We start from the raw sequence: 14998 nt of genomic DNA, 5'->3' as shown, positions 1-14998 counted from the left end.
ATTTTTGGCTGATATTCAGGACTGTTCTGTATATCTCAAAATGGTTTTTGTTGTATTTTAAAGCGTATTTACATTTTTTTTAAATCATTGAAAAATTGATGTTTTAGTCACCTTTTAGAAGTCATTGTTTATTTTGAATACCTACAATTAACATATTTTAAATTTTTCCCAAATTATTCCATCCTTGTTCAATAGTTTAAGGAAATCGAATACACTCTAAAATTATTTTCCTTAAAATTACACGGAAAACAAAATTTTCTGTGAAAAAATTTTTAAATAATAATATTTCAACAATAATCAAAAAATCTCAAAATGTTTCCATCCTAAAAAAATCCGTTCCCCAAATTGGCTTCCAGGAAAAATATAAAAGTCTCTCTCTCTCTTCTTGGCGTAAAGTCCTCATTGGGACAAAGCCTGCTTCTCAGCTTAGTGTTCTATGAGCACTTCCACAGTTATTAACTGAGAGCTTCCTCTGCCAATGACCATTTTGCATGCGTATATCGTGTGGCATTCACGAAGATACTCTATGCCCAAGAAAGTCAAGGAAATTTCCTTTACGAAAAGATCCTGGACCGACCGGGAATCGAACCCGTCACCCTCAGCATGGTCATGCTGAATACCCGTGCGTTTACCGCCTCGGCTATATGGGCCCCTAAAATATAAAAGTGTGGGGTTGTTCAAAAATAAAAATTAGAAAAATCAAAAACTCAAATTCACGAAATCGATAATTAAAAAGAATCATCTTCCAAAACATGTTTAAATCGATTTTAGATGACGAAAAATGATATTTAGATCAAAATCAAAAATTTAGGTATTAGAGGGTTGAAGAATTTCTTCATGATTCCTTCCAGGCATTCATCCGGAATAACGTCAGATATTGCTTCAGAAATTTTTGTCCGGGAGTCTCCCCAGATTTTTTTTAGATTTTTTTCTTGCAATCTCCATAGGTTACACCAGCAGTTTTTAAAAGATTCCTTCAGACTGCTCTCTCAGGTTTTCTCAAAACAATCCAAGGAATCCTATCAAGAATGTTAGTGCAATTTCTGAGAAAATTTCGGAAAAAATCCTGAAGAAATATCTGAAACAAATCCTGCAGAATTCTCTGAAGGAGTTCAAACAGAACTACTCTGCCATGTGCAGCATAGTTGTCCCATGTTCCAAAACAGCAAACTGAGAAAAACGCGTTTTAAGTTTCAACATTGTTTCCATCTCTACGGAAAAGTGTAATAAAAACACAAAAGGAATCCACCAGCAGAGCGTTAGAATTGGTATTTATCATTGAAGTTTGAACAAAACGTTTCATAAACATACAATTTACTTTGATTTTTTAAAGAGAAACTCTGGTGGGACTGTTATGCCGATAAATCTAGCAATTTTCGGGATTTTCTCGAACATGTCATGTGAGATGTTCAACATAAGTTGTCCCATGTTGAATTTCATAAATGATACCAGGATTTCCGGAAAATGGTCAGGATTCCCTCAAAGATGCTCGGACAGCTTTTTATGCTTTTCAGAAACAAAAAATGAACATGGGACAAATTGAATTGATGTTGTTTTCAAGGAGTATGCTAACCGAGAGTAGATTCTGAAAGTATACGTTAAAATAGACCTTTTGATGATAAAAAGTCAAAATCGTCATAAAGTAACATGGGACAACTATGCTGCACATGGCAGTACTGCAGCAATTTCTAAAAATAATTCTTATGGAAGTTATTGCAGGAAGTTCTGAAAAAAAAATTCTCAAGCCATTCTTGAAACGATGCTTGGAGTACTTGCCGAAAGAATTCCTTTAGAGGATGTCAAAGATGAGCGTCCATAAATGACGTAGCATTTTTTGGCCAATTTTTTACTCCCCCGTTTCCCCTTGTAGCATGTTTTCCCATACCTGATACATGACCCGTCACCTAGCCCGTCACACAATCCTAGACTCCCCCTCCTTACTAAAAAGTCACGTCATTTATGGACGCCTCCTTTTGAAAAAATCAATTTTTTTTCAATTCATGAAGAAATCCCAACAATTCTGAAAAGTCTCTGCAAGTATTTTTTGCTGGAATTTCTGAAGAAGTTTCAAGTACAATCCATGTAAAAGTTCCGAAGCCTTTTTGAAGAATAACTGAAGAAGTGCCAGGGATTTTTTCAAGGAATCCCAGGAGTATTCTGTGGACGTATTTCAGAAAGAATTCCTCAATAAGCTGCTGTAAAGATCCCAATAAAAAGTCTTGTATTATTTCTCAAGAAATTCAAGATATTTCTGAAATAATTCCTCAAGGAATCCGCGGACAAATTCTAGGAGTAATTATTAGATAAATTGCCGAAGAAATTACCGGGAAAACATGGAGGGACATTTGTAGGAAATTCTGAAGGAATCTCTGTATCAACTCCTGCGGGAATATTTAGAGAAATCGGCCTAGATCAATGAAAGAAATAGTGTAAGAATCTCAGGAAGAGTTCATGCAGGACTGTATGGATTAATACATGAAGAAATTCCTGGACAAATTCCTGCGGGAATTTTCAACGGAAGCCATTGATCAATTCTTGAACAAATCGCTGGTAGATTTTGTAAGAAATACTTGTACGAATTTCTGAAAGAATCTCTGGAAGATTTTCTGAAAAACACTGGAAAAACTTATAAAACAATCAATAAAAAGGTGTTCAAAACAATCCCCGCATAAAACTCCAATGGAAACACTAGAAAAAAATCCAAAAGATTTTCTTGGTGATTTCCTAGAAGAATGTCCTTGGTAAAGTTTCAGATGGAGCCCATAGAAATTTACCTGATGGAGACAAATTCCTGGAGTAATTTAATAATTTAATGAAGAGGAATCTATTGAGCAATTTTCGAAAGAATCCCCAGAAGATTTCTTAGAGGAATCCTTTGGCAAATTCATGGAGGAATCCCATATAGAATTACTGAAGGTATCCCAGAGAAATTTCAAAAGGAATCCCTAGTAGAATTTATAAAGAGAACTTTGAAAGAATTGTGGAAGATTTTCTTAAGAAATCCTTTGAGGAATTCCTTGAAAAATTGTGAACTTTTGATTTTCTGAAGGAATTACTAAAACATTTCTGGATGAATCTGTGAATAACTTCTCGTAAGGATTTCAGGAGGAAACTATGGAGAAATTTCTAAGGTAATCCAAGGAAGTATGTTTTAGATGAATTCATTGCGGAATTTCTGGAGAATCCTCTGGAGGAAACTCTAGAGGTCTGTTTGAAGCAAGCCATGGAAATGTTCTGATAGAATAGATTGCCTGAAGGATTATTTTAAAGGAAGCCATGGAGCAAATTCTGGAGGAATCCAAGGAAGGTTTTATAAAGGAGTTTTTAGATTAATGTAATATCCAGAAACTTTAAGCCGAGGCGGTAAACGCACGGGTATTCAGCATGACCATGCTGAGGGTGACGGGTTCGATTCCCGGTCGGTCCAGGATCTTTTCGTAAAGGCAATTTCCTTGACTTCCTTGGGCATAGAGTATCTTCGTGCATGCCACACGATATACACATGCAAAATGGTCATTGGCAGAGGAAGCTCTCAGTTAATAACTGTGGAAGTGCTCATAGAACACTAAGCTGAGAAGCAGGATTTGTCCCAGTGAGGACTTTACGCCAAGAAGAGGAGAGGAGAGGAGAAACTTTAAGAGAAATTCTACAGGAATTTATGATTTGCTAAAGAAATCCCTGGAGGAATTCTCGGGGAAATCTCTACGAAGGATGTTCTGGCAGTTTTTTTTTTTAGAAATTCCCTGGAATACTTTCTGAAAGAAGAGCTGAAGAAATTGCAGAAGAAATACCAGGTGTTTTTTTACAGGAATCTATGGAGGAATCTCTCATAAAATTAAAATAACTAAAAAATATAACTCACTTGAAGTGCAAATTTTCGGTAATACCAATCCGTGTGGTCAAATTATGAAATTCAAATAACTCAACGTACATATGTACAGATGGGTAAATTATTGATTAAATTGGGAAAAAATCCACAGCTCAGGTGAGATAAGGTGACATATCTCACCTGAGCTGTGGATTTTTTCCCAATTTAATCAATAATTTACCCATCTGTACATATGTACGTTGAGTTAGTTGAATTTCATAAAAAAATATAAATAAATTTATTAAATTTGTGAAAATGTTTGACAATATTTGAAGAACTTTCAAGAATAAATACACTGAGAGTATTTGAAATTCATCACAGGTGTTATATATTTTCAAAAATCTTACTCTTCTTTTTTAGAAAGCTGACTTCTAGCCTCAAAACTTGCTAAGGAACCCAGGATGGTCAAACTACAATTCAAAATCTTTAAAACGGAAAACAAAAGAAGTTGCAAATTGGTCAACTGGTTCAAAAGTTATGATTTTTTAACCTTTCTAATGCATCACGTTGGGAACAGCTCGCTGACGTAGTGTACGAGTTGGATTAAAATTATGACATTAAGCACAAGGAGGGTTGAAATCTATCAGTTTAAAAAAAAAAAAGGTTTTATGGAAATTGGTTACTTTAATGATGAAATAAAAAAAAAATACAGGTCTAATTATGTTCGATGAACTACAAACCCACCAAATATTACATCATTTGAAGTTGCATTTTTTTGATTTCCTGAATGGCTCAAATGCATTTTTCTTTTAAACTTAATAGTTCTAAATTTCTAATTTAGGGAAAGTTACTTACCACGGCTCGCAGTGCCGACCGTAGATCATCGTCAGCACCACGATGGATGTGATGTAGCACATCAGGATGACCACCAGCAGGATGATTTTGAAAATGATCTTGATGAACTGATGCACCGCACAAGTAAGTAAGGCAAGCAAGGTAAGTAGTTGCAGAATCTGTTGGAAGATACACAAAGAACCCGACTTAATAAGTATTTGCATCTTAAAATGATGTTTAAAACCTACACTAAAAGCTTTCGATTCATTACACTGATTAGGCCAATGTAGAAAATATTCCTCCGATAGCGATAGATAGAGAATAAAAGTCTGCAATGGAAGAGCGTTAGAATCAAAACAAACAAATGTTTCAAATTATTCAAATTACCAGTTTATAGTAAGACAAACATATCACAGTAACGACAACGCATAACGATATCACTTGTGCGACCTCCCGCCGGCCATGGATCTTCTGCGATATCATCCGGAAGAAGTTGGAAATTTTCTGTTGAGATAAAGTCAAACTCATAAGTTTGTTCAAATCTACCAATGGGGATGTTCTACTGACTGTATCTTCTCTCGAGAAGACTGGAACACAGGAAACTAGTAGCATCACAGTTAGTACACCGTACACCCAGTAGGTGTAATGGTCCCTGCAATTGAGATTGCTCATTAGGTCAATATCTACAATTCCCGTACCACAATCGATCTTACATAGGGAAAACCAGCACCTGGATCGACATGATCCCGAAGAAGATGATGATACTGCTGTAGAAGTACACGTTCAGCATCGGATCCGGCTCGCGGCAGTACTTCCGCTCGATGTCGTCCTTGATGAACGTCAGATGGAAGCGCTTGCAGTGATCCAACCGCAGCCGATCGATCGATCGCGCATCGATCGCCTTGATCAGATACTCGTTAACCTCCTCTTCGGTACTCTTGGGTTCCTGTTTGTCGTTGAACCCCATCTTGGACCAGTGGCCCATCATGCGCAGCTCTTTGGAAATGTTCCCATTCACGGAAGACGACTGCTTGGACATGGTATGCTGCTAGACAGAAAGTAAGGTTCAGTTAGGCCTGAACACTTAATAACCCATTTCAAGACTCACCGCTCGGTAGGACTCCTTAGGAACTATCAGATACGTCTGGATTTGATGATCCTTAAGATAGTTGTTGCGATCTGCTCCCTTTCCCTCTTCCACTTCGTAGTGATCGCCCAGACTTTTCAGGGTTTCTTTCGTAATATGCACCCTACCCGGAACACCCCCACTCTCCATGTAATTTGCTAACGTCACATCATTCGACCACACATCAAACTGCCACTTCCGGGAACCCAACACTCCACAGTGGACCCTCCCCGTGTGGATCCCCACTCTCATGTTCACATTCACAGCCATCACCTCTCGAACCAACGCAATGGCGTCAATCATGTCCAGGCCCATCTCAACGGAACAGATCGCATGATCGGGCCTTGCTTCCGGAAGTCCCGATACGCAGTAGTAGCAATCCCCCAGTAGTTTGATTCTCAGACAGTGGTGTTCCTGTGCTAGTCGATCGAATCGAGCGAACAGCTCGTTCAACAACCGCACTAACTCCTCCGCCGTACACTGATCGGATAAACTGGTGAACCCGCAGATGTCCGCAAACAGTATACTCACATTCTCGTGCCGTTGGATGTAGATCTTGTGGAACTGGGCTTCTTCCCGGGGTTGTCCGGCAATGTCGTTCTTCATCTCCATGGCCACGTGCCGCGGCAGAACCGACAGTAGCAGTTGCTCTTGCTTCTGGTTCTCCCGCTGGATTCGTAGACGAGCCTCGACGCATTGGCGAGTTTCCATGAAAGCGTTCCGCTGGGATCGCTCCTTGGGCCAATGGAGCAGGATACCGGCGGCGTTCGTGCAAGCCAAGGTGATGAGGTCCGAGTAGCGCTGAAATAAGGACAGGACAATAGTATAATCGAAGCTGTATTGAAGGGTCAGTCCATAAACTAAATTGACTCTTAGTGGGCAGGGAGAGAGTCTGGCTGTGTATGGACAACAGTCTACGAGATGGTAGGGGGTCTGGGAGGGCCAAAAATTAGCCTACGTAGTTTCTGAGTAGTGCTAAGTGTAATCCATTGAAGTAGTTTATATTTACACACTTCTGTTTAAGTAACATTAGAGTAAAATGGAATTAATTAGTATTTAGAGAAATTGGAACAACAGATGAGAATTAAGGACGTTTTATGGGAATGGATGGAAGAATCACTTAAAGTGATCACAGAAAAAAATCACAGAAAAGCCTTCTCAACTCTCTTGACCTTTCTATGAAACCTCTCCATAGCTTCCCTAAAGCTTCTTCAACCACAGGCAACAGATGTTCATCTTTGGTCACTCGCTTGTGTAAAACTTTGTTAGTGTATTAACCCCGCGAAACCATCATAATTTCTTCTTAGATCACTTAAACTCCTCTGCTCCTCTCATTTAAATCAATCTTGCTTCTCCTTGTCTTTCCTTTTTTTAAACTTTTCTTGTCCAACCAGTTGAAGTCTTCAACATACTAAAAACAATAATATAATGTCATGTCAAAGGAGTCGGCCTTCTCATATCCCTGACACCTATTAAAACTCTTCTGGACTCTCTTCCTTAAACAGCCCTTGCCTGAAAACCACAGGAATATCTCTGAAACTTCCATGTAAAGCCCCTCAGCTGCCTAGAAAGTTTGTCCAAATCTGTACCTACTTTGTAATTTTTAAAACTCACCCTGCCCCTCCCCCAAAACTACTACTACTTTGAATTCCTTTTAAATATCTCCTTTTCAACTCATACCCCTCTAAATCCTTCTGTAAATCCTCTTCAGAACTACTTTGAACCTTTTCTGTAAACCATATCTGACACACAATTGACCTCCGTAAGACCTCCTACCCGCTGAAATCGCCTTTGACTTCTTAAACCCCCATTAAATCTTTCATTTCTCGTCAAGTTTCGAATGTTTTTGCCTCCCTGATTCCTCGGGGACATCAAACTTGTACTGCACTGGAAGGTGAAAAATAGTAGTCACATAAGCTGTCGGAAGTACGCCGTCACATCGTTAACTGCGCATGGTGCACGATTTTAAGTTGTTTTCGGATGTCCTTACGAGAGTGTTGAGGAATTTTTTGGTGTCTTTGCAGAATCAATTCAGGACGTTCAATAGGTCGGCTCCAGAGGCACTTTCTCTCCCCTTCGAGGGGACACTTAATTTTTAGGAAAATTGACGAACTCCATGTGTTCATCATTTGTGCATGCATTACCAAAGATTACATTTCAAGGATTAAAGGACTTTTTCTTGCAAAGAATCAAAAAATCATATCTTTAAAACTAAAAACCTTACATCTTTGATATTTTTGGATATACATATTACGCCAAACTTTCTAATAAACACATGAAACCAGGGTACCTCTTAAGTCTCTTAAATAAATTTTTGATTCAGGAAGTGTTAATGCATTTCAGATATTGATTTGATATCCGGATGAATCAATGCGAGGCTTACTGTTGTACAAGACGACCTCAGGATGCACGTAAGAGTCTAGGCATACCTCGAAATGGGTCGTCAGATGTACAGTATATAAGGGTATGCGATATACCGAAAAGTTTCGCCAAATACACCTCGAAACGAAATTCCGCGGAATTCCACGGAATTCAAGTAGGCGAAATTTAGGATTTTGAATTTCGATTCGTTTCGTCAAATTCTAAAAATTTCGCCAATTAAAAATATAATTTGACGAAATTAAACGGAATTCCGCGGAATATCCAATAAATTTCGAAAACAAGTTCATAGTATAAATTTCCACGTCATCTATCGGAGATCTTGCTAATCTCGAGTTACTGAAAAGTGTTAAAAATCATTTCGAATATCGAGAAACAAACCAGTGCCAGGCTGAAAGTCTCTACAATAAAGACAAAACAAATCTCGAATATACCTCTTATCTAGGACCTACCATAAAGACATTTTTCAAAAGCTTAAGCAACACACTTGTCATAGAAGAGTCACGGTCACGGTGGCGCAGGTTATTGTCTTACTTCTAACAAATTAACACTTACTTGCTAGAAGTAAGTCGCAATGACTACTGTGCAACAATAACCTGTTCCGCCGAGACTTTTCTGTGGCAAGACAAGTTTGTTACTTGAGATGATGCTTTCAACGCGGGACCATAAATTATATTGTGGTTAAATTTCCTTATGGAACCAAATGTAAAAAAAAAACTTCATTTTAGATTCCCGATTAGATTTTTTAGCAGAGTAATGAATAATATTTAAGAAAACATGGAAGCTCTCTCAGGAGATGTCTTTATAAAAAATATTGGAAACCCCAGGAAAAATCGTTTTAAGACACATGTAGAAAGTTTGTTCCATGGAAAAGTTTCTGGTTAAACCCTGAAATAGTTTAAATTTCCACAGGAGCTCTTGAAAAAGATTCACCATTAAGGCGTGGAATGGACCTCAAATGGAATCACTCAAGTAATTTCCGTTCATAACATTATTTTCCCTTTTTAAAGGAATTCTAAATCTCTATTGTTTTTAAGGTAAATTCCAAAATATGTTCGGGTTTCGAAGACATTGATGTAGGAGTTCGTACCGGTATTCTTAAAGTTTTTCAAGTACATCTGCAAGGGTCCATACCGATATTTTTTGACGAATTTCTTTAAAGACTTTCAGGTATGATTTGAAAATGTCGAGTACGATAAAATAATGATACCTCCGCTATGCGCCCAGCCAACTTTCACGCTAAGGGAACTCGCTAAACAGATGATATAGTTGAGCCAACAAACTCTGGACTAGTGAACCTTTTTTTTAATATTCGTATTTATGAAAATTTTGTTTTTTTTTCATCTTTTGTAGCAAAATAACTCCTAGGCTAGTTTATTTTGGGATTAAAAGTCCCGAATCGCAAGACCTGAAGGTTGAACACACACTGTTTTTACCGGGTATTTTCATCTTAAAACTTCTTTGAAGATTTTAGATAATTGGCTTTCTCAAGAAGTTACGCTATTCACATAGCTGAATGGTAAACATCTAGTTAATGTTTCTTATCAGAAACATATCTTGCTGCAGAATTATGATAAACAATCGGCATTAGAGCATCTTATAGAGCTTTGAATTCCGGCACTGCAGGCTTGGGGAATTAAAACGAAAATTTTAGATTTTTCCCAATATTTTGACTCGTATTAGAGTCTCCTTCAAGGGGTAATTCTGGTTAACCGTTTTCGATTGGGGTGCCATAAAACTGTTGGTGTCTGAACTACTGAACATTGGATATTTGGATATTAAGTAAAACGTAGCGCTTTTTTCTTATTTCACTAAATGAAACAATTTATTTTTTTGCACTATACCTCTAGTAGAGGTACCGTTTGGTTTGAAGATGGTGGCTCATTTTTAGCTCGAGCATTTTATAACACCATTGCAATGATGCAACGTATTTATTAAGTCTTTGGAGCAATCTTGTTAGGTTATTATTGTAATTGTTTAAATTCCAATATCTGTGATTAAAAATTGTAAAAAATGGATCTGGGACAATTTGGGCAGGAGGAGTTATTAAGGGCATTTTGCGCGCTATCACAGTCAACTTTGCTCCAATTGACTGGATTGTTCGTATGCAGTGACATGTGTACAATTTCTAGTCTCGTAAAAAATCAAGTAAACTGGACCCCTTGCCCAAATGGCCCAAATATCCAACTGTGGCAAATGAAGTCTAGGGGATAAGAATCATAAGGGAAACACAATTAATGCCTGTGACCTTTAGGAAAAAAAATGCAAACACGCAGCATCAATTTGCACAAAATTTATATAACTGAAAAATTCCGCGAATTTTTTAAGAAAATTTCGTTTCGTTTCGAAAAATACCGGGTGAATTCTGATTTCGTATCGATTTTACGAAACATTTTTAAATTTCGTTTCGTTTCGTACCGCATCGCATCAAAAATATCACATACCGTTTCGTTTCGTATCGTTTTGAAAAAATCCCATACCGCATACCCTTAAGTATATCACATTCCATCTCCAGGACTAAAAGTGATTACGTTTACGTATAAAAGTTAATGGCCGAAACAGACGCATACATTTTTCTTCCATGAAAGCAATGCCGGCCAGTGGACGATGAATTATACAACTCGTGACGACTTTTCTCGATTCCAGGCAACAAGTATTATTATTATTATTATTACTATATATTTAAGACACTTTACCACTTAAGTGGCATTCGTGTCTGACACAAGTATTATGATGTCCCAAATCGTCGATGAAAAGAACAAAAATGCGACTTGTTACGATTTATAATACGATGCCTAAAATTGTAAATAAAGAAAAAAAAAATCGACATCCAGCATCGAACACAGCACCTCCAGATCACTGATGCAATACCATACCAGAACACCAACGAAGTTATCTTGAAAATGATAAGAATTTTGGATTATATTAACTAAAGGTTCTTTGGCCGTCACATTTATCTTATCCTTTTTGCAGACTGTTTATAGGTACACAGTAGCAATTTTCCCTAAGACAATGCGATTGCCTTCATTGCTGTGCTGACATGAACTATGATGTATCACATTATGATCTGTCAGCTTACACAACTTGTTGCGAGTTTGATTTGCGATAATTACAATTAGTCTTGTTTACATTCGCATCCGTACGCGTCGTCGTCGACGTCGTCGCCGAGAAAAATGTCCCGCAAATTTTGATTTATATTATCCAGTGCTCCAATCCTTCAATGGAAGCTTAGTTTCTGGTTGTGCGGTGGGTGCAGTGCATTGGAAGCATTAAACCAACCAAAGTTAACCCGAACGCAGGAGGAACGAGTGAAACGTTGTCCTGGGAAGGATCTCTGGACTCGACTCATCTTGAGCATCGGAATCCATCGCAGGCTCAGTTGCAGGAATAATTTGTGCTAAATGTTTGATACGGCTAGCTAGAGGATGAGCAAGGTAAGTGAATAAATCACAGCCGAGTCCAGTTGTTCAGGCTATCGGTTGCAGTGTATGATGTGCCATAATCACCCCAATCGGCTCTGTGCGGTGCCAATCTCCGTGCAACAAATTTATGCTCAATTTTTATGTTGTGAAGAGAGCTGTGATTGCGGTACCTGAGTGGCAAACTTTTACTGTGACGGTATGCTATGATGGAGATTGGGGGAAATCAAATGTGCAAATAAAACATCAAGCCAATCTTATTGGTGAGTTTTTTCCGCCAGCGTCGCCGGAGTTTGCCTGAGACACAATTTTTATCAGGTCATTGCGATTGAAATCAAAGCTCTTTTAACTCTATGTATCACCTGTCAGCTCATACAACTTGTGACGATTTCGATATTCATTTTTTACGGCTTATTCACAGTTAATCGATATCAAATCGCAATGATGATTTATAAGCAATTATTTTTATAATTTATGTTGCAAGTTTCATCTTTTTTAACGATTCTGATATTTGATGGAATAAAATGCGATGTTGCGTAGACATCCTACTACGATATGTGGTTTACTGGGACTGTTAACCATTTTTGTATTGAGTTGGTTTTAAGTCGTCCATGATAGAAAGCAGGTGCAAATAAATGTTCAAAATTGATTAAAGTGCCTATCAATCGTCCGCGACAAACCCGACGGAGTTCAATATCTGAAAGAACCAGCAAGGTGCTCTCCGGCTATCGAACAGATAACGTGTATCGGCTACTTGATCGTCTATCAGGAGACAGCGGGTTTGATTTCCAAAACGAAAAGGAATAACTCCTAAAAAGAAATCAATACTCTCCCGGGAGCGATCGCGTTGTGTACTGAGTGTACGCACCATGAAAAAAAACACGCTTGTGGTGCACAACGTGAGCTTAGTGACACTGGTGGTGGCGACGTGACTGCTCGTAGGTCCATAATCTCTCAATTCCAACTGAATCTTCACTAGAACCTTCCTGAATCTTTTTAGGCCTACGCATTCAATAACATACTCCCTTCATGAACAAAAAATTCTCCTCAAAATCTCCTGAAACACACCAAGATTTCCGTTTAATTTTCTTTACTTCCCTCTCATACCACTCATCCTTCTGAAAAATTTCTCTGTTAATTCCCCTGAAAGCAATCTAGCACTTTCTCCTAAACTCCATATATGTCTATTGGCTTACTGAAACCTCCTTGAAACCCCCTGGAGTCTACCTTGAACTCCTCTAAATCTCTCCAAACAAATCTATAAAATCTGAACCCTCCTTGCCTTTTTTTTTTTCTGTTCGGGTGAGCCACTGCGACCAGTATTTTGATCTTTTGTGGCATTACCCGTATCCTTAGTATTTAGTGCATGTCGTACTACTCCATTGTCATTGAGAGGCAATGAAGCATCGATTTCTGTACAGTTCCTGTTTTGTTATCCCAGAGGTACAAGAAATAGATTGCGATAAAAAGGTCCCGTTATCATAGAGATTTAAATCCCAGTGAAAGAGCGCCCCTAATCAAACACAATCTATTTGAATTCTGAGAAAAACAAAACGGTGGTACTGATATTTATCCATGCATCGGAACTCTAGCCCCATCCATGTCTTGCTTCTAGTTTAGTCCCAGGACAACAAAGAAAAACCCGGAACTTTAAGCTAGTTGCAAAACTCTGTCAAATTAGAGAATGTGTTCTGCAATAAGAATGCACGTGAGTCCTTGAATTACCAGAACTTAACAGTCCTTGATAGGTTAGTACGCAATTAGATACGTAAAGCATGTTTGTTTTCCTAACATCAAGTGTAGTCTCGGGTGGGCAAAGTCCGATTCTTTAACTATCAGCAAGGCAGAATAAATGCAATTTTAGAAACTGTCACCAGTAACAAGGACTTTGTACCATGAATCCTTATTACCAAAACACATTACCCCAACTTGACAAACCGGATGTCACTAGGGTTCGGTTTGGTAGATCTTGAACCGTAACGCAACACATAAAGGCGATCTACCTACGTTACGGGCTCCGTTAAAGATCGAGCATATTTTAAACCCCCTCAACCATTCATCCATCAGCACGGGTCGCCTGACACCTTGGATTGGGGTTCCCTGTTTAGTGGACTTTTACCCCCGGAACAGGTGGTCCGTAGTGTTATTCTTAGCCAATTGAGACAACCGCTACCGACACTACACAGCTATCTAGGCTGATCGGGAAAAGAAGTTAATATTGATGATCAACTTCATACGGACCCGAACAGCCGTCCTTGCCTTAAGCCTGCCCAAAAACCTTTCTCGGGCTGCTTTATATGTCCCCATTCCTCTTGAAACTCCTCGGAAACCCTGTTGAATATCGTCACGATAACTACCTCGAACTTTTCAGTAAACTCTATCTGACACACCCTTGACCGCCGTACAACCTCACATCCACTGCAACTTTCGTCAACTTCACCTCTTTTCTTCTGCAACTTTCTTCAACTTCACTTAAAGCCTAGTTCCCTGGGTTAGTAAATTGGTGTCAGGCCCTGCAAGCCAGCCATAAAAAGATAAGCACCGGAAAATCAACAAGAGAGGAATGCAAACTAATACAAATGGCGACGACCACAGCGACAAAAAGGGACTTGCGATTGGAAGCATGGTACGTGGAACTGCAGAACTCTCAACTTCATCGGGAGCACCCGCATACTTGCCGATATACTGAAGGACCGCGGGTTCGGAATCGTAACTCTGCAGCAGGAGGTGTGTTGGACAGGATCTTTGGTGCGAACGTTTAGAGGAAATTATACCATCTACCAAAGTTGCAGCAACACACGAGTGCTGGGAACAGCTTTTATAGTGATGGGCGACATGCAGAGGCGCATGATCGTTTGGTGGCCGATCGACGAAAGAATGTGCAGGTTGAAAATCAAGGGCCGATTCATCAACATCAGCATAATAAACGAGCACAGCCCACACTCCGGAAGCACTGATGATGACAAGGACGCATTTTACGCGCAGCTCGAACGCGAGTACGATCACTGCTCAAGCCACGACGTCAAGATCATCATAGGAGATTTAAACGGTCGGGGAGGCCAGGAGGAGGAATTCAGACCGACGATTGGTAAGTTCAGCGCCCATCAGCAAACGAACGAAACGGCCTACGACTCATTGATTTCGTCGCCTCCAAAAATATGGCCATACGTAGCACCTTTTTCCAACACAACCTCCCTTATCGTTACACCTGGAGATCACCACAGCAGACGGAATCTCAAATCGACCACGTTCTGATTGACGGACGGCACTTCTCCGACATTATCGACGTCAGGACCTATCGTGGCGCCAACATCGACTCCGACCACTATCTGGTGATGGTCAAACTGCACCCAAAACTCTCCGTCATCAATAATGTACGGTACCGGCGACCGCCCCGGTATGATCTAGAGCGCCTGAAACAACCGGATGTCG

At 39.3% G+C, this 14998-nt stretch overlaps 1 protein-coding gene across 2 annotated transcripts in view; it reads right to left on the bottom strand.

Moving 5' to 3' along the window:
- LOC109405826 (adenylate cyclase type 6) overlaps window positions 1–14998 on the bottom strand; it is a 626637-nt gene that overhangs the window by 21769 nt on the left and 589870 nt on the right. The window contains exons 12-17 of one of the 2 annotated variants that reach the window (XM_062855487.1): window positions 5751–6569; window positions 5356–5690; window positions 5210–5294; window positions 5030–5146; window positions 4891–4971; window positions 4664–4821 (exon numbers count right to left, since the gene is read on the bottom strand). In XM_062855487.1, the coding sequence (XP_062711471.1) occupies window positions 4664–4821; window positions 4891–4971; window positions 5030–5146; window positions 5210–5294; window positions 5356–5690; window positions 5751–6569 (1595 nt within the window). The remainder of the gene's footprint in view (window positions 1–4663; window positions 4822–4890; window positions 4972–5029; window positions 5147–5209; window positions 5295–5355; window positions 5691–5750; window positions 6570–14998) is intronic. The other variant, XM_062855488.1, reaches the window with a different exon arrangement.

This window comes from Aedes albopictus, chromosome 3 (assembly GCF_035046485.1).
Source record: "Aedes albopictus strain Foshan chromosome 3, AalbF5, whole genome shotgun sequence".
NCBI classification, from domain to species: domain Eukaryota; kingdom Metazoa; phylum Arthropoda; class Insecta; order Diptera; family Culicidae; genus Aedes; species Aedes albopictus.
The sequence above is the reverse complement of the archived record's forward strand: the minus strand, read 5'-3'. Positions and strand labels throughout refer to the sequence as shown.